The 24,747-nt window shown below is 39.2% G+C and overlaps 1 protein-coding gene across 2 annotated transcripts in view; it reads right to left on the reverse strand.

Moving 5' to 3' along the window:
• The window catches only part of LOC122811267 (inositol polyphosphate-5-phosphatase A-like), a 1,048,439-nt gene that overhangs the window by 285,651 nt on the left and 738,041 nt on the right, over window positions 1–24,747 (reverse strand). For both annotated transcript variants that reach the window (XM_044082997.1, XM_044082996.1), the window contains exon 5: window positions 20,653–20,716. In XM_044082997.1, the coding sequence (XP_043938932.1) occupies window positions 20,653–20,716 (64 nt within the window). The remainder of the gene's footprint in view (window positions 1–20,652; window positions 20,717–24,747) is intronic.

A 24,747-nucleotide genomic window follows, 5' to 3' on the forward strand; every position in this document is an offset into this window, starting at 1 on the left:
TTTCCAAATGATCTATGAGCTATTTCAATACCAAATGAGAAACTTTCCTGAAGATTGAGTGTCTTTGGCATCCAAGATATCAGGAGAAAGCATATCCTCTCCTTCAGTTTTTTTCCAGTAAGCCAAAAATTCTTATTTGTATCTTCTCTCGCCATTTTACTGATCACCTATTTTTTCCACTAACTACATATTGTGATTATTTAATATTTATGTTTGAGAGTCATTTTCTTTGAGTCTTTTATCAATGTCAGATAATGCATATTCAAGGTTTGAAACTTTTGTTTGTAGTTGCTGATATAAAACTGTGAGAATATTAGTTAAAGACTGTTTTCCTTAACTTCCAAAAGGCTTTCTTGAAATCCACCTGTTTTGATACATAAGTCTTGAAAAATTGGCATTACTTGATGCTGTTTCATCTTAAGAGAAGAGTCTGTATGGTTGTTATTAGAGTTGCTCATCTTTCACTATGTAACATTTAATTCTTTTTAATAATCTGACAGGAAATTTTATCCTAAAGAGTTCAAACTTGGGTATTGACAAGTTACAGTAGGCAAAAGACTTTTAGGGTTGAAATAATAATAATTTTATAAGTATTTCCTGTGAATTTTATAATTTACTGCAGAGCACTGAAAATAGTTATCTCTGTGCCATCTAAGCTCCATCTCAAATATATAAAGTCTTTCAACAAGACAATTCCATCAAATCTGTCAGGCAATTGTACATTTTAGATTCCAAGAATTCACAACAAATTAAAGCGGCTCTAAATAGATGTAACTCTTTCTTATGAGGGATGCAAGAAAACAAATCAATAACATGAACACTAAGAAAGGTTACATTATCTTCCCAGAGGTCATTATTAATACTACTTAAAAATCCAAGAATCTTTTAATAAATATGAACATGTAATGTATCATAAAACAGTTTTAACACTATGCAGACAGCTAGGGGATATGACTTCAACCCCTGAGCTGCTACTAGAGGTCTAAAAGGAGGGCATTCAATATCTTTATGGACTTTCAGAATACCAAAGATGGCAGGTATAACTGTATCTTTAAATATAAAAAATTATATAAATCTTAAGATAACATGCCTTGCTTCACACCGTTCAACAAGATCAAGTCGATCATTCTATAGGCAATATTGATCTCATTTTTAGTCACGTGCTCATATTTATCCTCATCTTGTAGCAATTTAAATATCTCTTTGGTGTACGTAAGCACACCACGAGTGATCACTGTTGGATTAACTCTATTGTAGGTTGCCTGTGCAAGAGTTATTTTTCCATATAGGAGACCTGCAAAATTCATTCAACCTTAGAAATCCAGATATGAGGCTCAAGTAATTCATGCCCAGAACAAATAAACATACCTTGAGCTGCAGGACAACAACCCGACCAAATAACTAGACAGCTGACCATGCCTTAGTAGTTAAGTCCACCCAAACATTATCCTAACAAACCAAACTCCAAACAATTACAATCACCCCTCCCCCCAAGTCACGCCTGTCAAAACCATGGACCAGCACTTTCCCATAACTTCTGTAGCCAGCTTGAATGAGGTGGGTATCCTGAGACAGTGTAAGAATTGTCTCATGCTGCCTGAAGATCATCTATTACTAAAATGGCATAACACTGTATGTGAGAGATGTACTTATATAATACAATTGGAGGCAAAAATCTCACACACAGTAGACTCAGACACCAAAATTGTCAGCAGTACACCACACATCACACCTCTCCAAAGCCATCACAATAGACACAATCCATTATATGCTGTGGTTCTAAAGATTAACTTGCCTAAACCCGAAAGACTGCCAAAATGCAACACAGGCACAGACCACACTTAGCATGTTAAGCCTACTTCCTCCTCACAAAGTACTAGGAGTCCCAAAATCATAGATGCTGAGCCTGTAAGACAGACATCTACCCAACCAAACATTCTAGTTACAGGTGACTCCATTGTAAGACATTGTAAGATGTACCTCTTACCAGGCTGAGCAAGGAAAGAGTGACAGTTAGTTGCCAAGATCTATAAGAGCACACATGCAATCAAGTCCTTGAACAACATGTACTAGAATTACTCTGTCACAGTACATCTAGGTGTTATTGACTTGAAATGTAACTCAGGGTCTATATTAAATCACTGAATGCTTAGAAAAGCGAACAATGATTTATCAACCCCATGTAAGCTGAAAGCTTACAAATTCGAAAGCTCAGACCAGCGATTTTTTTCCAAGGGAAAAAAATCACTGTTCCAAACAAAAAAAAAAAAAAAACACTTAAAAACATAACATAAAGTGGGGGGCTTCTCCCTCCACAACCCCCCTACTTAAATATACCAACTCCGAGATCGCACTACAGTGATGAAAACGGCAAAGTAACGGACACAGCCAAGCGATTTCTTTCTCAGGGAAAAGATTTGCTTATATGCCGCTTTATCTTTTCAAGTTCAACTAAGATGCACTCGAAAGAATGCGTCTTCGGTCATCTAATAGGAACCCATCTCACTGAGCTACATGAAGTGAGACATGATGGACCTCTGAGGCTATGCATCCAGGCAGATATGAGCCTAGCACTGAGCAGCATTTTACCTTTTCCAAGGACAATATGAGCAAAAATACTTAACTTCAATAATTGGCTTAGTTTTTGGTGTCATTTGAAGGAGGTCCAACATTTGTCAGCCTAGGAGAATATAATCAACAGATCATGCTGTTTCAAAAGGGATGGCCTGCATCTGTCCTCTAAATGGTTTAGTTTATTGGCACAAGCATTATCCACCCCATATTACCTTTTTTAGGCAATACCAACCTTATAAACCTACCAATATCACAAATCAAGCAAACGAAAATAAGAAGGTGTTACTGAACAATTCTAGGAGCCTAGACAAGAAACTGCACTTTGTACAAACCCTTCTCACTCTGGCAGACATAGACATCTGTGTAGTGACTGAGACATGGTTTAAAATGGCAGACAGAACTCCAGTTGCGCAAGGCTATAACACCTTCCACATTAGACCAGCTACTACACAGGTGGTGAAAAAAAGCAGAGATGTCATAATCTCCATCCAGAAGAGACTGAAATCAAGGCTGGTAAAGCTGCATGTTGTACTAGAGCTTCTTCATGTCCAAAAAACATCAGAAAGGTCCCATACTATATATTAGCTAGCTATAAAACTCCCTCTATGACACAAGAAAACCACAATGCCTATCTTCTCCAGGAACTAGAATCACTCGGTATTAAACCTGATACCATTTTCCTAGCTGATCTAAACTATACAACTTTAAAATGTGAAAACTACACAACCACCAGTAGTGCACAGAAATTCCTAGACTTTGTCAATACAAACGCCTGGAACAATTAGTCTGAGAACCCACTAGGGAGAACAGCATCTTAGATATTGTCCTGACTAATACGGGTCATCTTGCACTATCCCTTCTGTATCTTTATCACTTGTTAGGTGTCTGACCATAAAGTTGTCTCCTTTGAAATAAAAGTGAAACCAGAATTTGACCATCATGTAGTGGCAGTGGTCAGAAAAAACGTTTACTGGGTTCATCTCATAAGTAAAGGGATTACATCCAGAAACAAGGGAGGTTATTACCTCTCTGTTCTCCTCCCTCATTAGGCCAATATTGAGTATAACGCCCTGTTTGGTATGTACCTCTCCAAACACCTGCACCATCTGGAAAGGCCACAGAAATACCTCACAAATAGAATCCATGGCCTCCAACAGCTGTCCTATGTGGACAAGCTAAGATCACTGTCACTCTACTCGACATTGTACAGATTGCTCACAGGTGATCTGTGTCTCGCCTACAAGGCAGTCTTGGACCCTGCCCTACTAGAGATGCTCCATATCCATAAGTCCAACTCCTTGTGCATTACCCACTCGATAGGCCTAAATCTAACATGCAGCATCTGCAAAACCTGCTGAAGAGACTGGTTTGTCTCCGACAGGCTGCCCCATCTCTGGAATAGACTTCCCATACATGTGAAACAGAGTACCTCACTGACCCTCTTCAAGCCCAACCTTGATGAGTGGATGGGAAACTACAAATTTGTCCCAGGGGTTCCACCTGTGTCCCTCACTGACAGGGGTGACAGGTGCTGACTGAGGTTTCTTTTTTGGGGATAAACTCTTGGCTAGGCTTGTAAGGGCCCCAGGGCAATTAGCATAGTAACCTCCTATGATCCTATGAATTCCCTTCCACTTAAAGTGCATTTAGAAATTGATCTAAGACAAACTACCTAATCCTAAGTGATATATTGGCAAACTTTATATCCCCACCTAATCCAGTTAACTCTAGTGAACACAAGGAAATATACACCACCACACCATACCAGCATGTAAACAGCTACAGAGGTGCAGATGTACCCTCTAGAAACAACTGCGGAACAAACCCCAGAAAAACCCCCCATGGTGAAACCATAACATCAGCAAGCTAAGACAATTTTGACCAGAAGTAAGTGGATGCATCTTAAATAGCATGAAGTATGATTAAGCCACCCCCCCCCCCCTCAACAACACTGTTTCACTTCAGCCTCCATACAGGATTTTATACCAAGCAAATGGAAAACAGCTTTAGTCATTCCCCTGCATAAGGGAGGGCCTACCACAGACCCAGGCAAATACAAACCTATAAGTCTGATCAGCCTCATATACAAAGCCACAGAAATACTTATCATGGAACTAATCAATATGGACATAGGAATCTCAAAACACTTCATCTGCCTCAGTCTGGATTTGTCAAGGGCAAGTCATACTTACACAACCCGGTGCTCTTTTTGAAATGGTTAAGAAAGCAATGGATGAAGGCAAAATGGTACACACCATATACCTTGACCTGACCAAGGCTTTTGACACAATCCCCCACTCAGACAAGCATAGAAAGTCTAAATAAACTAGGAATACCCCAAAGAACCAGTCACCAATGGAATCCCACAGGGTTCAGTGCTGGGACCTTACTGACATCCAGCTGGGATAGATGAACATGCAAGATCCTCAGACTATCTCCAAGTCAGTGGCCTGAAGACAACTGAGAGAGAAAACTGGTCAGCTAGGAGGGGTGTAGTTTGACCAGAATGAATGGTTGATGTTTTAATTTTGTAATCATTCATTAGTTCTCAGTTTTAAAATGTTTGAATATAATTAGTCTGTATGGTGTTAGTATGATTCATGGTCTGAGGAAGTGGTGTAATACTGTGAAACAGCTTACCTATTTTCATAAGTTTGTACTAAAACCTATTTGTATAATTTCCTTTAAAGTTTTCAAAGAGTTGATCTGTTTTGCTGATATCCTTAGTTTTATCTAGGCAAAACCTCAATTGCCTGTAAATGTCTAGAGAGTGTAGTATTCATTCTCCCCTATTTTGGGGACTGGGAAAAGGCTGGTAGGTTGATGTCTTAGTTGAGGGTCAACTCATTAACTACTTTAGGCATAAAGGAAGGGTTGGACCTAAGGCTTACCCTGTCTTTATGGAAGATGAGAAAAGGAGAAATGGTGATGACAGTGTGAAGTTCAGGAGCTGCGAGATGAGGTGATGGCCAGAAGAAGCACAGTTTTCCATGTGCAGAACTTGAGAATGGCAGAAGCTTCTTAGTTTGGGGCACCTGACATCTGGGGCAAGAAAAACTGACATGAGACTCCAAATGGCATTGATAGCTGCCTGGGCTTTAATAAAAGAATAGGCCAAACCAGACTGTAGATGCTCACAGAAGTACTGAAGTACCTTAGGTATGTCTGACAAAAGAGGTTCTACTTTGTGTTATATTGGAATTCAGGCCGACTGTAGGACCACCATCTCTTCAGGATAACCTTTTAACAAGTGTGATGACTGCAGCAGCACAGCACGATGAACATCTGAGGGAGTTCAAATTGGGATGAAGGAGCTGCCCTTTTTGTTGACTGATGAGATCTTGTGGTTGTAGAGGAAGTCTCCAGAGATTTTCCTTTGACGGGTGAAACAGGAAGGGGAGCTAATTTGTTGGTCAAAAGAGGGCCAGTAGCAGAAGTGTTAAAGTTTTCTGGACCTTGAGTAGTAGTCTTGGAAGGAGAAGTCGTCTGTCTTCTAGACTAGTAGGGATGGGTTCCTTGTGCAGAAAAGAGGAACTAGGTGATGCTCAGTGGAAGCAAAAAGGTCTATCTGTGGTGGTCCACAATGAAGAGTGATAGCTTTGAAGACATTTGTGTTAAAGGATAATTTGTGATGGTCCTCCTTGCCCCTGCTTAAGTAGTCTGCCACCACATTCTCCTGAGACAGAACATGTATTGCAGTGACTGTAAGATCCAGATGGAAATCAAAATGCCAGGCCTCCTGTGCCGGCCTGCAGAGGGTAAAGATCTTGTGCCTCCCTGCTTGTTCATGTACCACATCACTGTGGTTTTGTCTGTGTACACCAGCAGAGTGCTTGGCTTCCACAGATGAGACAAGGTCTGCAGGGTCTGTAGAAGTGCTCTCATTTCTTTTAGATTGATGTGTGCTTTTAGTAGGTGGGCATGCCACTTCCTTTGAACTTTGTGGGATCCTGTCCAAGGCACCATGCACTGTATAAGGTGTCTGTGAACAGGACTTGGTCATGTGGGGCTGGAGTGAATGGATGGCCTGGGTTGACAGCGATCTGATTGCTCCAACAACAAAGTTTCTTTTTGATGCAAGGCAGAAGAGGGATGAGGGCATCAAGAGGGTGTGAGTGTTGGAGCCACACCAATTTCAGATACCACTGTATTTTTCTCATGTGTAGTCTGTTGAAGGGGACCATAGCAACTGTGGCACCCATAAACCCCAGATCCCTGAGGATATCTCTGGCTGTGCAGTGAGTCTAAGTAGACAGTGTTCTGAAGTAGTTGGTCAGGAAGGTAACTTTCTCCTTAGGGATGAAGGTGCATGGTGGGGGTGTCCAGTCTGCAGCCCAGAAAGGTCAAGTCCTGGGTATGATTTTGCTGGGATTGTTTGAAACTGATGATGAATCCCAAATGAGTCAGGAGGCATACTGTGTAATGAAGATGCTTCAGGAAGATGTCCTTGAACAGTGCTTCGATTGGAAGGTTGTCCGGGTAAGGTAAGATTTGTATTCCTTGAGTGCTGCAAAAGGCCTCACAGCAAGGGATATCTCTTGATGACTGAGTCAGTAGTAGCTGTCCTAGAGGAAGCATCCACAACATCAAAGCTGCATTTAATAATGTGTCTGGCTAATTGGGAGGCCTGGGCCAATAGGGTCTGCAAATGTTGTTTGTTTCTGGTGTCTGAGGCCCTGTGGTGGCCTTACTCAAGGACTGAAGCACAGAGACCAAATATTTAGTCATTTGAGTTTGATAATTAATGTCTCTGAAAGCCATTGTGGAGGACTTGTACACTTTCTTGCCCCACCTATCCAAAACAGATGGGCGATTCCCAGAGCTGAAGAGAGAAAAAAGGGGGGAAGGCTGAACAAAGGCAGTAAAATCATGGAGAACAGACAAAACAGTTCTGGCAAAAGCCATCCTGGACCTGGAGAAGGTGTCTAACTTATAGTGCTTAGTGAAGGTATGGACACAGGACAAAAAAGCAGCTTCTAAAATAGATCTGGTATCCACTCCTTTGTAGAAGGCACCAGATAAAGCCACTGCTGGAGAGGAATGTGCTTTTGGACAGGCGAGCAAAGTCTTACCATGGTGAGAACAGCATAGGAAGATGGCCTTTGAAATCCAGGATGCAACAGGTTTATGCAAGCATAAGTTTATCCAGTACTGCAAGCATATCTTTCCAGCATTGAATGAGCATGTCTTCTTTAGACAGTGAAATGAATGGTACACTATACTTTGACAGGCGTGTCTCCATTTGGATTTGTTGATTGGATAATTAGTTATCTCTTTGTAGGTGGATCTTACTATATTACTATATCCACAACATCAAAGTTGCATTTAATACTGTGTCTGTCTATTTAGGAGGCCTGGGCCAATAAGGTCTGCAAATGTTGTTTGTTTCTGGTGTCTGAAGCCCCGTGATGGCCTTATTCAAGGACTGAAGCACAGAGACCAAATAATTAGTCATTTGAGTTTGATAATTAATGTCTCTGAAAGCCATTGTGGAGGACCTGTACATTTTCATGCCCCAGCTATCCATAACCTGACTGTTCTTATCAGTGTGGAGGACATTTCTTCTGGGAAACAGCTTTAAAGGCTTGTCCAAGGTCAGGGGAAACTTCACCAGGATCCACCACTAGGTTTTTGTATAGGTACTTAAGTTCATCAGAAACTTTGCAGAACCTGTCTGGCCTTTTGGGGCTGGAGATTGAGAATCAAGTGTGGAGGCATTAACTTGAAAAGCACTTACATATGCCTCTAGCACAGGAAGCACAGGAGAGGTGCAGGAGTGCCGATCTCTAAAAGATTACAGTATCTCTTTTGCACTTCTAACACCTGTTTATATTGCCATTCAAAGTGCTTCATCATGCAATGTTTCTCCGAAGGAAGTCTCTTCTAGACGTGAATCAGGAAAGAGAGAGTCTCCTTCATCAGAGGATAGCCGTTCTGGATAATGAAGTTGAGAAGTGTAGCTCAAGGAATGTTTGCCTCAGGTTCCACAGGGGAGAATGATAAATGCAATGCCTGTTTCTGAGGTGTAGCCTGTGAAGGTTGGGTCACAAAGGATGGAGGCTTCGGGGACATGATGGCCTTAAATAGTCCCTGAGAAAAATCAATCTATTCTTTCTCCCTGGTAGCTGAAGGGAATATTGTATGTTTAAGTTTTTTTTTTGTTTTTTGAGGTGATGTCCACTTATACCAGCTTAGAAGGTTTGGAAATGGATGCATTTCATAATATTCCTGGATTTCAAGATCTAAGGGACTCCACATGTGCCCTCTGAAATAATAAGACATGGTTCATCAGTAGATTTGGTCATTTGCATGGCCTCAGGTGCCATACTGGCCTCCAGCAGGGTCATGGTAGTGAGCTATTGAAATAAAGTCTAACGTACCATGATTTAACCACCTCAGCAGGTACGTCCGATTCAGAGATGACAGAATACGAATCTTCTCTAGGTCTTTTAAGTTTTTACTTGGGCAGAAGACCAACATCTGATGATTCTGACAAGGTAGAGTGGGCTAAATGTTTTAAATGCTGAGTCTTGAGGAAGGTATTAAGAGTGAAGAGCCTGGATCAGAGAGTTTTTGTTACAAATGACTGACAAATTGAACAAGATTTGCAGATACCCTCCTAGCTGACATCTAATAACAGTTAACACACAGACAAAAAGTTAGAAAGGAAGAATTCCCAGTGGAGTACGTAACTGAATGTGACAATGAAGCTACAGTACCACACAACCAAATGATAAGAGTCCATTGGGTGAAATAACCTGTGTTCTGGCTGGTGGCGAGATAGTCTGATGATCTCATACGTATGTCCATCTATATTCACCTACACAGATGAGCTAAGGTCATCATCTTTATGTACACCATCAGAAGGTAAAGCTTTGGTACCCTGGTCAGATGTCGGTGGATGAAAACTCATCTGTTATGAATACTACAAAAGTGATTTCAGTCAGGATCTCTGCTACACTGACAATATGTCCCTAAGAGTTGATTCACTTCTTCAGGATTTAGGAACTTATGAGGACAGTGACCTAGCTTTCAACAACATGTGCCCACTGTCATAAAAAAGTCCTTCTATATTGTGCAGCTTACAAACAAAAGGGATTGTGTCTAGATCTAAAGGAGCCATTGTCCCCCTTTACTCAGCCCTCATTAGACCAATTATTGAGTATAATGCCCCCCTTTGACACGTGTCTGCCCAGACACATACAATATCTGGAATTCCCACAGACCTACCTTAATAAAAGGATATAAGGACTAAACTACATGTCCTACACAGACCAGTTCAAAGCCCTGTCACTACATTTGGTATCCTACAGACTTCTAAGAGGTTACCTGTGTCTGGCATAGAAGGCATCCTCTGACCCAATACTGATGGACCTACTGAACATCAGCAAATCAAATTGCATTAGAAATACTCAATCCATGGATTTCAACAGCAAAAGAATGGTTTGGATGGACAGACATAACTTGCTGGGGCTACTACTGCCCTGGAACAAACTCCCCATCCACATAAAAAACAAAGCTCATCCCTGCCCATATCCAAGTGTAACTTAGATATATAGATGGGTAATAGAACATTTACCCCAAGACTACCCCCCAGTACTACTAATGGACAGAGGTAGCTCCTAAATGCTTTGCTGCATGCAGCCATGCATAGGTCCCCTAAAATTATCTATGGTATGATCCCAGTTATTCTCACTAGGGGTGATGCATAATTATGAACCATGGGATGGGTAAGGCAAACATAACACCAAATGGCATAGGTTAATTCAAGCACCAAAAAGAAATTGGCTGGGTTTAAAATGGCCCAGAATAGCAGCTAGCCTAGTACTTACCTGTCTATGAACCTATGAATCTTCCTCTCTTATCAGGTATCATAACCCTTACCTCTGGATTACTAACTAGAGAGCAGAGTAATAATCTGTTATCAATATCTAAGTTGTTCCTATGGAATACTCTATTGCCATAGAACATGTTATAAATATCACACTGACAAGCCAACTCAAAATCCTGAATTAGGGGATTTAATGAGGGGTAAAAGTACTTTTCTTTCTAATATTAGATATAATCACTTGATTACTTGACGTGTCATTGTGAATAACAGTCAAGTTCGATTACCTAGCAAAATGCTTAAGCTGTAGCTGCTAAACCACCCTTTTTACTGGGCACAAATGTCAAGCTTTTTTAAAAATAAATGGAATAATTGTCTAAAATGTCCAAATGGTTATAATTAAAATATTGGAACCATTAAATGTATGTAAAACACCATTACATTACAGCGAATAACTTAAGGAAATGAAGTTCGTTCACTCTTCTCATATCCCCTTCCTCAACTCTTCCACCCCTTCATTAACCCCTAGTTCATCACCCTGTTCTTTGAACAAAACAAATGTTGTTCTGAACAGTGGTGATTGGGGGGTCATTAGAGACTGCTGCGCCAGTCTGTTGGATCTGCATAAGTGGGACACTAAAGTGTCACTTACAACAGTATCACCATTTCCCTGAACCATCTCTTAATTTGGACCAACAATACAAGTCCAGTAACTGTAAACTGACCCAAATGCTCATTTTCATGAGCAAGACCAACAACATTGTCATTTTGTTTAATCAAAGGAGCTGGGTACGCTTTCTAAGATTAATAATTCTAAAAGCCTCCCTCTCCAGCTGTTTCTGTTGTCTTGCTGTTATAAGTGAACACTCTTGGTCGGCCCTGTCAAACTATTATATATTTATTCCCATACAAAACAAAAAAAAGTAAATCATTTTAATATTAATGTCCAAATCATGAGATTTATTACTCAAACACTGCAGTTGTCCTTTGTTGTTGTTTACAATTACTGTCATCGATTCAAAGCATATCTGTCACACATGGCTTCTAATTCTCTGTAAAATCAGTATTAACTGTTATTCTGTTAGGAAACTTCAACAATCATAAGCTCCTTGGAACTACTTAACTTAACTCCATTCCTTAAGAAACATGTTATCCATTTATAATCTCCAAGAGTGGGACAGTTTTTTCTCAAAATTGTTCAGTTACTTCATTGTTGAACCTTTATCTTTTGATTCCTCAGGCACAGAAAGAAAAAAACTTTTTTCAAAAAACAAGACTCTAATGACCCCCTTAGGGTGAGAACTCCAATTAGTGTTAAGAACGTTAGTACTATTGGCCTCATGGGAAATGTTACGTTCGACACTGGTGTCATTTATAGCGTCAGCAGCGCCACCTACATTTAAAACATGTAAGTATAATTGTGGGAAAAGTGCTCAACTAATAAACATTTTGAAGTTTTTTTTGTTGTTCTGATTTAGTTTGCACATTTTCTATTCAGCTGGTGGATCTGTTACTATTATTAGTAGGCCAAACAGCTTAGTATAGGATACAACTAAGAATGCACTAAATCTTGAAAACCTGTTCTGTTCTGAAACCTAATAGATACTGTGTGATTCTCTATAAGTCAACAAGCTCACCTCAAAATAATCACTTATGCTTAGTGACCTCACTGGTCATCAGAGACAAGTAAATCAATTAGGTTTGTCAAGTGGAGTAAATGGAATATGTGCAATGCAATACCGCTTTTCCAGCTCAACACTAGCGGTAAGTTTCAGAAGAAGATAGTGACTTACACTGCAGACCAGGCACATAAGATACTCTTATCGCACATTTTTTGGGAGATTTATTCATCCTCTGTACATCATCCAACATCCCTCCTACCCACCAGACCATGTCCATCCGTTTAACAACCACCTCCTAGCCTCAGACTATCTCCGAGAGGGCTAGTGCTAATGTTGCCCTTAATATCCACATCGGCCCACAAACTGGGGGACTCGGCCATCAATAACTGCTGGGAGGGTGTTGCTTTATTACCTAATCCTGTTACTTCCTCCCTCCCGTGATCCTCGCGGTAATATTCGAGGGACAAGCGTACAATGGGGACATGAAGTGCATCATTCCACCTTCACAGCAGCTCAGCCATGTCCACCACCCTGTCCCCTCTTCGGACCATACCTCCCAATTACGACATCCCCTGCCTCCATCAGGAATCATCGCAGGAGACACCCATAAAACTGCTCTCCCACCATGGGTAGTAATACCCATCCCTCCCTGCCACTCCATCTGTCACCCAAGCCGCTAACTGAACTGGTGGTTAGGCCACAGTTAGGGCTTTACCCCTCTACACACACACATATATATAATATATATATATAATATATATATATATATATATATATATATATATATATATATAAAATTAGTTTTTTAATACAAGTTTACTGCAGAATTAAAAAAAACAGGAATGGAAACAGAACATCAAGTTTAAACCAGGAAATCTGTAGTACATGAGAAAAAAAGACAATTTCTGTATATCATCTTGTCAATAGCAAAAAACAAAGGGGATATAGTCACAAAAGCTTAGTGATTCTATACACCACTAACACTGGGAATTGGTGATTTTATTTTTACCTGCTTTCACAGAATGTAGCTAAAGTGGCTAGATCTTTACCTCAAATACATGATTTTACCCTTAAGTCCAAAAAACTGTATTTGAGATAAAGGATCTAGCCACATTTCTTTACAGGAGGTAAAAATTCAAAAACGACTTGTGCTAATTAGTGCTTTGTATAAATAACAGCCCAAAAAGCAAGCTAGGATGACAGACCGCACCTCTCAGCAGCAGTGTTAGTTACAATACGACTATAGGACACATTCAGAGACTTTATTCCTTACAACATAATAATAAAGCAAAACATTGCATATATTATCTGAATACTGCTCTTTATAGAGTCTACATTTAATGGGAAAAAGTTAAATCAATTCTAAACTGGAACTTGTGTTTTATTTTTATGAATCAGTTCACCCACATTTTTCCTTCCTATAGCCCTCAAAAGGATATAGAAAACACTTGATCTTTTTTATCCATTTCCAAACAAGGGATAATAGGAACTATGTGCTATAGTTTATTTATTCATTCATTCGTTCATTCATTCACCCTTTATTGGCAGAGTTAGTCCAACCAGAATGTGAATGTGATGTTTGAGAATAAAAATGCCACTGTTTGCTGAGTCTAAATGTAAATATGAGCTGCACTTAAGCATTATAATATCCTCAGCAGGTAAACTAAAAATATATGATGTAATCTGAAATATGTGTGTTTTTCAGTGGCATATGTGAACTTGTAACCTTTTACTATGTAATATATAAAAAGTACATGAGATCTGTAACTGAAGCTTTTAACTGCTTTCTGCTGGGGAATACAGCAATTGTACACAGATGGGAGATGTACGACAGATATATGAACCAGGAATTGAAATTGTTCTGCCCTTTTATTACAAGGTATGTGACTATTTATAGGCCAGAAAGCGAACACCTGTACAACAGCAAGTAGACAATTCTGTTACAGACTTAACTATTCAACAGCAGAAAAACAAACTGACAGCAAGTAAATGTGAAACATTGCTTAACTGCATCTCTGGCTTCTGCATGGAAAAGATGTAAACTAGACAGCTGAATGAACAAATGTGAAAAGAAGACAGAATCAGACATGAAGAAACCTGATGCTTGCAATGTACAGGCTTGTGAGTTGTTCCAGCACTTCTCTTTGCCTATAACATACGGAAATGTATCATTTATTGTTTTATTTTTCTGGAAATATGGTTTTACTCAGTTTAATTTAGAACACTCACTATTTTTCTAGTTAGGAATACAAAGGAAAAAGTCTAGTTGCAAACAGATATTTTTCCTTCTTTTAATCAATTTGCTGAAAGGGATTGTTTTTCTGTCTGTGCAAGTTCATATCTATCTGTTTAAATGTTTAAAAAGCATCTGTCTGGTCATCTGCTTCCTTATTTCTTAAATGATAACCTTGAATTTATTCCTAAATGGTGACAAGCTGCTGACATCCACCTCTAATAAGCTGCACAGCTCTGTACAACTTATTACTTATCTTTGTAACTATTTGGTTTGTTAACAAGAGTGAAACGCTAACTGGAAGATCCTAATCAAGGTAATTTGGGCTGGTACTACCTTGGACACTGTGGTGGTGGTGCTGCGGTAGCATTGTCGCCTCACAGTAAAGACGTCCTGTTCGATTCTCAGCTGGAGCGTCTTCTGTGTGGAGACATGCGTGAATAATTCCGTTGAAGGTTGTGCGTCAGGCCTGGCAACTCGGCACGTAAAAATCTACTGCCAATCATTAGCGGACCGGAGTTCCTCTGTGGCGACCTCTAACCGGGAAAAGCCGAAAGACACAACAACAACAACAAAAAAAAGCAGTATACTACCTTGGACCAGGACATAAGGTTGTACTGTTGGAGGATATTACCATTCTTTCCTGGAAATTAAAGTACCAATATAGATAGAAACTAAAAAAAAAATATTTTAACATGAAGTCAGTCAGTCTGATGAAATCTCTTGTAAAGTTTTGGTGATACAAAAGTGCTTATCCGTTTTTTTATTAATATTATAATTCTATGTCACTGTCCAGTGGTACAGTCTTTTTTTCCCAATAGTCACATTTGGTTTTATTGTTTTCTTCTTTTTTACGGTGTGTAGACATTGACTTTTTGCAGCATTACTTTGTGAATTTTACATTGCAGAGTTAGTAGACAAAAGGCAGAAACACAAACTCTATTACGTTAATACGATGAAAGCTTAACACAACAGAGAGACAGTGGTAATCAGTATCAACAGAACTGAGAACTTGTAGAAATATAAAAAATGATTGGCTCCAAAATTGCACACCACCAGCTGCGAATTAAATATTTAATAAATACACATAGTATTTAGCGCTTTCATCTCATAACAAGTGAGACTTCATCAGAATAGTTGGGATTTTGATGAAGTCTCACTTGTTATGAGATGATAGCGCTAAATACTATGTGTATTTATTAAATATTTCATTCGCAGCTGGTGGTGTGCAATTTTATAGCCAATCACTTTTTATTTTTACAAGAACTGAGAACTTGCTGTAGACCTTCTCAGTGAGGCTCAGGCTGATACTTCAGTAGGTAAGATAGCTCTTTTACTGCAGCTATCTTCTACCACAGTTCAGGAGATCCAAGATTTCCTTAAAGGGAGAAGAGCATCCCCATAGTGTACCTCAGCTGCAATTTTTAGTCACTGATGTAGAAAAAGGCCCATACTTTGGATTCTACAAAAGCTTCTACCCCACATATAAAGCAGAAAGTTCACAGTGCTCACAAACGTCAATCCTTTAAAGTGGTTATAGAACGTGAAAAGGTAAACCGGAAAGTTCCTTGGATAGAGTTTGGCACTGCATTGCTATAACATAACTATTCAGCAGCAGAGTGCTATGGCTAATGCCAATGCAGATGGTCTACCAAGGAAAGGAACAAGATGGTGTACCTCACCGAGCGCTCTTATATGAAACATTGTTTTAGAAAGTATATCAAGAAAAACTGCTTAAGATCCACATGGGGTAGTGAATATGATGTTTGAGAATAAATATGCCACCATTTTCAAAGTCTGAATGTAATAGATATCGGAGTTGTACTTAATCCTTAAAAAACATGTAGTATGTGTGTTTTTTCAGTGCCATTTAAAGATGTGTGACCTTTTTGTATGCAGTGTAAAACAGACTATGACATTTATAACTGACGTTTATAACTCTCTTCTGTTTCTACATATGGTTGTGAAATGTATGGCATACATGAACCAGGAACTGTAATTGTTCTGCCTTTTCATTACAAAATCCATGGCTACTCCTGTGCTAGGAAGCTTATGAGTTGTTAAACAGAAATTAGACAATCCTGTTAAGGATATAACTAGCCAGGAGCTGGAAAACAAAGTCATATAAGGCAAATGTCAGACTTTACTTAATTGCATATGTTGTTGTTCTGTCCACAAGATAGAAACCCACTAGTTGAGTCAACAACAGTCAGATGAAGAGGGTCACAGAGACAGAAGAAGAGAGGATAGCCTGACGCTTATAAGCTGTTTATCCAGTTGTCTTTTTCTATGATGTCTGGAAATTCAGTTTATCTGAGCTCAGTAATTATTTTAGATAAGAATAGGTAGGAAAAACGTTTAGCCTTGTACAGATTTTTTTCTTTCTTGCAATCTAATTGTTCAAAATGATTATTTTTTCATTGTCTATGCAAGTTCACATCTCGGTATATTTAAATGCTAATGGTACTGCTTAACTCATTCTTTCATGAAGGATTTGACTTACTTGCCTTTAAAAGGCCTGTGGCTGGTCTTCTCTTTCCTTATTTATTACTTGATAAGAGGATATATATTACTAACTGGTTCTATGCTGCTAGCATCCAGCTCGAACAGGACAGATCTGCTACACATTATCATATTGGTTTATAATTATTTGCCTTACTAACAACAATGAAACAGTAACATGGAGGTCCTCAGCTAAGCAATCTTGAGGTTGCAGTTTACCTTAGGCCATGATAGAAGACTATAGTGTTGGAGAATATTACCAGCCTTCTCTGAAAAATGTGTGTGTGTGTGTGTGTGTGTGTGTGTGTGTGTGTGTGTGTGTGTGTGTGTTTTTATAATTATGGGCCTTATGAATAACAGTGAAACAGTAACTGGGAGGTCCCAGAAGGGTAATCTTGGGGTGTCTACAATTTACTACTTTAGGCTAGAACAGAAGGTTATAGTTACAGCAGAACTCGGTCTGCTAATGAGAAAGTTATAGTGTTGGAGAATATTACCAACCTTCTCTGAAAAAACAGTGAGTGTGTTTACATGATCAAGTATGCATGCTTATAACTATGGAGCTTATTAATAACAGTTAAACAGTAACTGGGAGGTCCCCAGTGAGGTAATCCTGGGGTGCCTGCAATTTACTACTTTAGGCTAGATAGAAACCTGTAGTGTTGGAGAATATTACCAGCCTTCCCTGAAAATGAGTGTGTGTGTGTGTGTGTGTGTGTGTGTGTGTGTGTGTGTGTGTGTGTGTGTGTGTCTGTTTATACACACACACACACACATGCATGCATATACATGCATAACACAATAGCACACACACATCTATCCTAAGTAACATTACTGTGGGAAAATGAGCAATGGGAGGCGCTGAAACCCATTGAGAGGGTGAGAAATTGGTCTGGTCAGCTAGGACAAAGACTGCTCTGAAGGGTGTTTAGTATGAAGCCTATCCTCGGGTGAAGATGGTGATGGTTTATAACCAGGGCAACACTGCATACTTCCTGCATCTTCATGTGGCCAAACAGCACTTACTGAGTCGTTAAGTGATTCATAGTTGCATTTTTTTTTTATACTCCAGTCTGTTTATTACCAGTAGTGTCATTTGGGAGACCCTATTCCTGGTGGCCACTAGGTATAACATTTTATATACATATTTTTTGGAGATAATTTATTGGGAGGCATTTCAGCACTTCCAAGCACAGTAACCTCTGTCCATGTTTTTTTCACATTTAGATATGCACACATAATATGTATATATGCAGATAACGTAATAAGTAATTACATAATAACACAGCAGACCTACTGGGCTATCAGTGGTCTGTGTCTCAGGGCTGATCTTATATTCGGTCTAATTGTTTAATAAAGTCAGCCTTAGCCCATTCAATGATGAATCTTTAAGCATATGTGTATTGTTTCTTTCACAGCTATGCCTGGATATGCAGTACTACAAAACTGCAACTTATGCTGGAGTTATTAACTATACATACTAGATAATTGTTAACTATACCATCCAAAGTGTGATAGACACTAGTTGATTTGATAGTTAGTGTATTACTATTACAGACACATTTACTTCCATAAATAAACACATTCAGAAGCTTATTTGCAGAATCACAAAAGAAAAAGGTAAAGGTAACCCAGGTCTGCCCATGCAACAGACCTTAATGGCCCTTGGAGCGTAATTCATTTTGTAAGTAGCTTATCAGCAGAAATAGCATATGAGCCATATAACAATAATCTATTGTAATGTGTAATGTTTGTTTTAACCTTATTTATCTTATTTTATTCCTTATCACCAGCTAAAAGCCACCAGACACAGATGTTTGTTTTCCAGGATAACACAGAAACAATTGAGGTTACTGACTTGCTTAGAATCATAAAACACGTAGAGAACTTGTGCTAGACATACCTCATTACAAACTATTTTAACCTCCACACTTTTATTGAAGAATATCTTCTGTGGTGTTCCTGGCTCTTCTCTGATGAAGTATGTACTTAAACACCCAGATTTCATAGATTATTGGACACCCCTGCCTGTAAAGTGGTGCACTCAGCTCTAACACTACTATGACATGTTTATACTACAAAAAAAAAAACAATCATCTGAATGCCTATATCACTGCAACTCTAGACATGAAGTGATCAAGTTTGACTTGTAGGACAAAGAAGTAGTGATTTTCTAGAGAGCTTTTGTTCAAGACCAAGTATAAAATCCTCAACTAAAGAAGAGTAAAAATGTTTAGGAGCAGTCACTGGGTCCCCAAATGACTTAGTCATCCTGCAGGAAGGTTTATCACAAATAAATAACTGGTGACAAAACCATGGAATGAAAGCCAAAAAAATGTATTACTGTATCCTTTGGGAAGTCATCTACCATATTGATGAAACGCCCCTAACAGTTGACCCGACTGTTTGGGACTTGGGAACTTATGTGGACAGTGACCTAACTTTTGACCAACATGTGTCCATTGCTGTAGGACAGTCCTTCTACATTGCATAGCTTATAAACAAAGGGATTGTGTCTACATCTAGGAATGTCATTTTTTCCCCTTGACCCAGCCCTAATTAGGCCACTTGGTGAATACAATGCCCCGTTGGCTTGTATCTGCCAGACACATGCAACAACTAAACCACTCCAGAAATACCTCACTAAAAGGACACAAGACATAAATAACATGTCCCCACATGGACTGGCTCAAAGCCCGGTCACTATACTCGGTATCCTACAGACTGCTTAGAGGTGACCTGTGTCTGGCATATAAGGCATCCTCCAACCCATTACTGATGGATTTAGTACACATCAGCAAGATAAATGACATCAAAAATACTCAGCCTGAGGATATAAACCTCTTCTGCAATATCAACAGAATGGTTTGGAGGGACAGATATATCTCACAGAGGATACTGCTGCTGTGGAACAGATGCTCCACCCACATAAAACAAATTTTATCCCTGTTTATATTCAATAGCAACTTGGACCTACGGATGGGAAACAGAAAATGTACTCCAGGGCTGCCGCCTGTACTACTAAAGGACAGAGGCAGCTCCTAAATACTTTGTCTCATGCATGGGTCCCCTGATATTATCTACAGTATGATCCCAGTTGTTCTCATTAGGGTTAATATATAACTATCGACCATGGGATGAGCAAGGCAAATCTCTAACCAAATGGGATAGTTAATTTCAGCAGGAAAAAGGGAAGTTGGCTAGGCTTGGCCCATAAGACCAGTTAGCCTAGTAGTTACCTATGAACCTATATTGTTCCCTATCACATGGATCAAAAATGCTAGAGCAGAACACTATTTTTTCTCAGTGAAAGCGATTCCTTCCTGCTTTGACACAAAAAGTATTGCAAATAGCCCCCAAAGTAATAATTGCCCCATTTATTTTAATATTGTTACAGGGGTGTTAAGTCATCCCACTTTAGTGACACTGCTGTCTTCAAAATAATGTGTGCAGTAACCATACACACAAACCGTGAAGATGTTACATGCAGTTCACCAGAGTAATACCAGCATGTAATTTTGGCCTATATCTCACTCGCAGCTGGTAAGTATCACACTCACCAGACTGCTAACAACAACCCTGCCCTCTTTGTCTAATGCTGTGGACTGGTGAGCAGGTTGTTGCTGGCATCCCTGAAGAAGGGTGTCTGAATATCTTTCTGTCTTTGCCTTGGTTACTATACCAATTAGAAGCTTGGTTTCTAGTTCCTCATGCAGACCACAATACAAGTTCTTGGGAAATGTTCAACACTTCTGAAGTGATTTCTATTTGAATTTATTGACTGCACTAAATTACAGAGCAGTTATTAACCACCTAAGCAATTGGTCCCAATTAATATTAATAAAAAAGGCAGACAGTTCTGGTGGTATCAATATTAAAATCTTTTTGCTTACCTTGAAAGTTATATTGTTGGATGTCTGTTAGCGATTCATGTACAAAATACATGCTTCCCAAGGCCTGTGGGTGACAAAAATGTTGTCAGTCAACATAAGGTGAAGCTCTCACTCTGTACTACATTGTTTATGCATCTTTATGCTCAGGTTCCCCTGAAAAAGGAGCAAAATTAATAACATAGTTACAGTAGCAAACTAACATTTATGAGGTAGTTATGGTGATGGGTGTTCATCTCTCTCTCTCTCTGGTGCTGATCACACCACTCCTTACAGTCGAGTTCAATGCCCATTACCAGAATTTTACACTGTTTATCTACCCGACACACATCTGTTGTGGAAAGTCATGCCCAATGATATTTCCACATGGAACCTGTAGGTGCTGCTTTGATAAACAAAGAGCTTGTCTTTCTTGAGTGATGTCTGTTACTTACCCTTTCCACACACCAGAATGCACCCTCAATGTAAAACATTTGGTGTTGTTCACTATACTGCAAGGTATGACAATTACTTTTATTTTGCATTTGCTGACCAAGTGAGTGAAATAGTCCACAGGACCATTTTCATTCACAACCTGAGCCAAAGGTAAAGAAAACAGAACTAATACCAATAACACTGACAGAACAATTAATGCAGTGCATAATATATAAATTACACAAATTCAGTATTTTTACAAAATGTGGAGTGCTTACATACAGTTATTTACAGCCTACACTAATCTACATTTAAACAATGCCTTGTTAAGAGGTCAAAACTACAAATTCTTCAGTACTTGGCTAAAGTGTGTCAGAATGGGTTCATTTTATAATTTCGAAATACTGAAATACCAAATTTCAGTATTTCTAAAATCATAAAGTCGAAGACTCATAATCGCGAATTCGAATACCTCAAATTTGCAGTTATGGCTTACGGTACGTGGTGTGTGGTGTTGAGAGTGTATCGTGTATAGATGTAGGTGCAATTGAAGGTAAGTGAGTGTTTTGTAAGGGTTTTGTGTGGCAGTTTGAGTGTGTCTGAATGTGTTTAAGTTTTGGATGTGTTGTATGTATATGTGTGATGTTTGTGTGTGTGCGAGGAACTGTGAAATGTGTGGGTGTGTGTTTCCATTTTGTGTCTGTTTGTGCGATCTCGGAGTTAGTATATATAAGTAGGGGGGTGGGGGGCACATGTAATGTAGGTTTGTTTGTGTTTTTGTGTTTGTGTGTGTTTTGTCTGTTGTAGTGTGGGTTGGATGATGTATGTGTTGTGTGTTGTGTGGTGTATGGTGTGTATGTGTTCATGATTGTGTGTTTCGCGATTGTGTGCTGTCGGGATTATGGACGTTCAACTTTATGATTTCCAAATACTGAAATTCGGTATTTCAGTATTTCAAAGTTATAAAGTGAATCCGTCAGAATAGTATATAAGGTTAAAGGTACACTCTGTGAAAGGGCATCATCCTGTAGTCCTTGGTTTGAGACCATCAATTTCTGCTTACAAACTGTTTGACTCTGAGTAACTCACTTAACCAGACAATGCTCCTGAAAAGGGACATGTGCTGAATGGGCTTTCTTGGTTAAAAAACTTAAGAACACTGTAACAACATTGCAAGAGTTATTCATTCACTTAAACAGTTGGAAAAGATGATATATATATATATATATATATATATATATATATATATATATATATATATGTTTATATTAAAAAAATTGAAACTGCATCGGTCGACCAGCTTGTGGTCGAATGGCAGTTTTCAAGTCAGCTGAATGTCGAACCAAAATGTATCGAGTACACTACAGTGAATGGGTTGTGTAGTTTGAATATTTGGGTTTGACATTGTGCAGGGAGATTGCGGTTCAGTGAAGAACAGGGAATTAGCCCATTTCCTCACTGTAGTGCAAGCTCGGATTTGGTATGCTTAATGTGCATGGGGTGTGGGGGGTGCAGGGGGGGTGTAGCCCCCCTGCAAAATAGTAGAATTAACATACCTTTGACTGTAGAGTGTAATGGTACATTAATGTTCATAGCAGGAGGTGAGTGACATCACCTCCTGCTATGTTGAATACATCGAACTACGGATGTCAATGTATTCATTTTCACTTTGGTTGCTGTTTCAAAATTCCGAATTCAGCATTTCAGGTCGATATTCTGAACAGATGACCAAAGCGGATTCGGAATTTCAATACTATATATATGTATGGGGCAGCACAGTGGCACAGTAGGAAGCACTGTCTCCTCACAGCAGGAGATTCTCAGATTTGATTCTTGGGTAGGCTGTCACGTTTGTAGAGTCTACACATCCCCCCTCTCTTTGGGTGGGTTTTCTCCAGGATTCCTCCCAAATTACAAACAGATGTAGCAGATGAACTGGACACTAAATCGACCATAGATGTGAGTGTGCATGTGCATGCATGTGTTTAGTATGGAAGAACAGCTGTGGCTGGGCTAGCCACCTGGCAGTGTGAACATTGCCTCTAGGTGACTGTCACCCCAAACCCATGTGATACCCCAACCCCAAGGGAAAAAAGGGGTCTAAAACACACAATGTCAACCGTGATAATATCAGTGCAAAAGGATGAAACCAATGTAATTGACAAAATATTATGCATGTACAGAGAAACAGCCTGGGCACATGCAAAATCTAACGTCTAAAAAATACATCATCTTTTGCAGTTGGGCAAGCCGTCCTCTACCTTCTGTGTACTGCCCCACACACCCCCTGCTAATTTTATATATTTACTCCATTGCACAAATACCGGGTAAGAGCAACTTTCCCAACCGTGGAATTATGCAGCCTCATCACCTGTCAATTAACAGCCTCGTTGATCACATAAAACCAACTATACAGCTTCTGACCTTACAAACATTCTCAATACAATCACTAGCATTTCTCTCTCTCTCTGTAAATATATATATACATATATATATATATATATATATATATATATATATATATATATATATACATAGCCGGCATTAGGCACCCGCCAAACCCGTGGCCACGGGGAGCCCCCGATTATCTCCCCACGTATGGGGGCCCCCATATGAAGCAGCCGCGGGTTTCTTCCACTCCTTGCTTAGTGCCTCATTTGACTGTACAGTGTCGTCGCGTGATTCCATTTTTTGTTTTGTTTTTTAAAGAACTTGCTTCCTTGACTGCTGCAGCCAGTCAGGTCCCTTGCTTCGCTTGTAAGCTGCACGCAATCAGGTCTGCTCAGTGAAGGAAGGGACCTGATTGGCTGCAGCAATCAAGGAAGCAAGCCTTTTCCACAATTAAGCTTCTGTAAATTAAAAGTATCCACCCATTATGAAATTAAACTGCTTAAGCTATTAGTTCCAGTCATATATTTAAAGACTGTGGGTTTTTTCATGAAGTAGTGGATCCATTTGCAGTACAGCTAGGGGTTCATGTCGTAGTCTGATCTTCTGTTTTTGTTTTTTGGAAAAGTTTTGGGTTTGCCTCCGATCTAAAGTGACATAAACACAGGGAGCCTCCATAAGAGTTCTGTGTTATAATGATCAGTAACTGATGCAAGTACTGAGATGTGAGTTCTCTCGTTGGATGACACTGTGTGATGAGATTATTGAGTGTTGGACATTTATCTGGTCTGTACTTAAAGTCATGAGCAGTTTTTAACTTTTTATAATTCAGGGCATTTTGAAGCTGTAACCATTGAATTTGCTTGAGGGCTGTACAACAATTGATATACTGGGTAGACTGCCAGTACGTTTAGTGATTTTATTATAGTAAATTTCAAAATTTTAAAGAATGTTTTATTTGGATATTAGCTATAATGTGATATACATATAATCAGTAGTGATTGTGAATGTAGCCAAGCATTGGGTTTGAGATATAGTTTGATTCTGCATTGTATGCCAAGTTTTTAGTTAGTTTTGGTCACTATATAATTGATATGCTGATTTAACTTTATATGGTTGTCTTCAGTTACACCCAGTGACTTAATGTGTGCGATCTATTCGATCAATATGTTGTTTGCAGATGTGGTGGTTATAGCTGGCCTAATTTTACAGTTTATTTTGGAAGTAAAAGAGCATTACTTTGACTTTATTTCCATTTAAAACTAATTGGCATTTAATGAGTCACTCCTAATTTTT

Source organism: Protopterus annectens, chromosome 9.part0 (genome assembly GCF_019279795.1).
Source record: "Protopterus annectens isolate FY-2018-M chromosome 9.part0, PAN1.0, whole genome shotgun sequence".
NCBI classification, from domain to species: Eukaryota; Metazoa; Chordata; order Ceratodontiformes; family Protopteridae; genus Protopterus; species Protopterus annectens.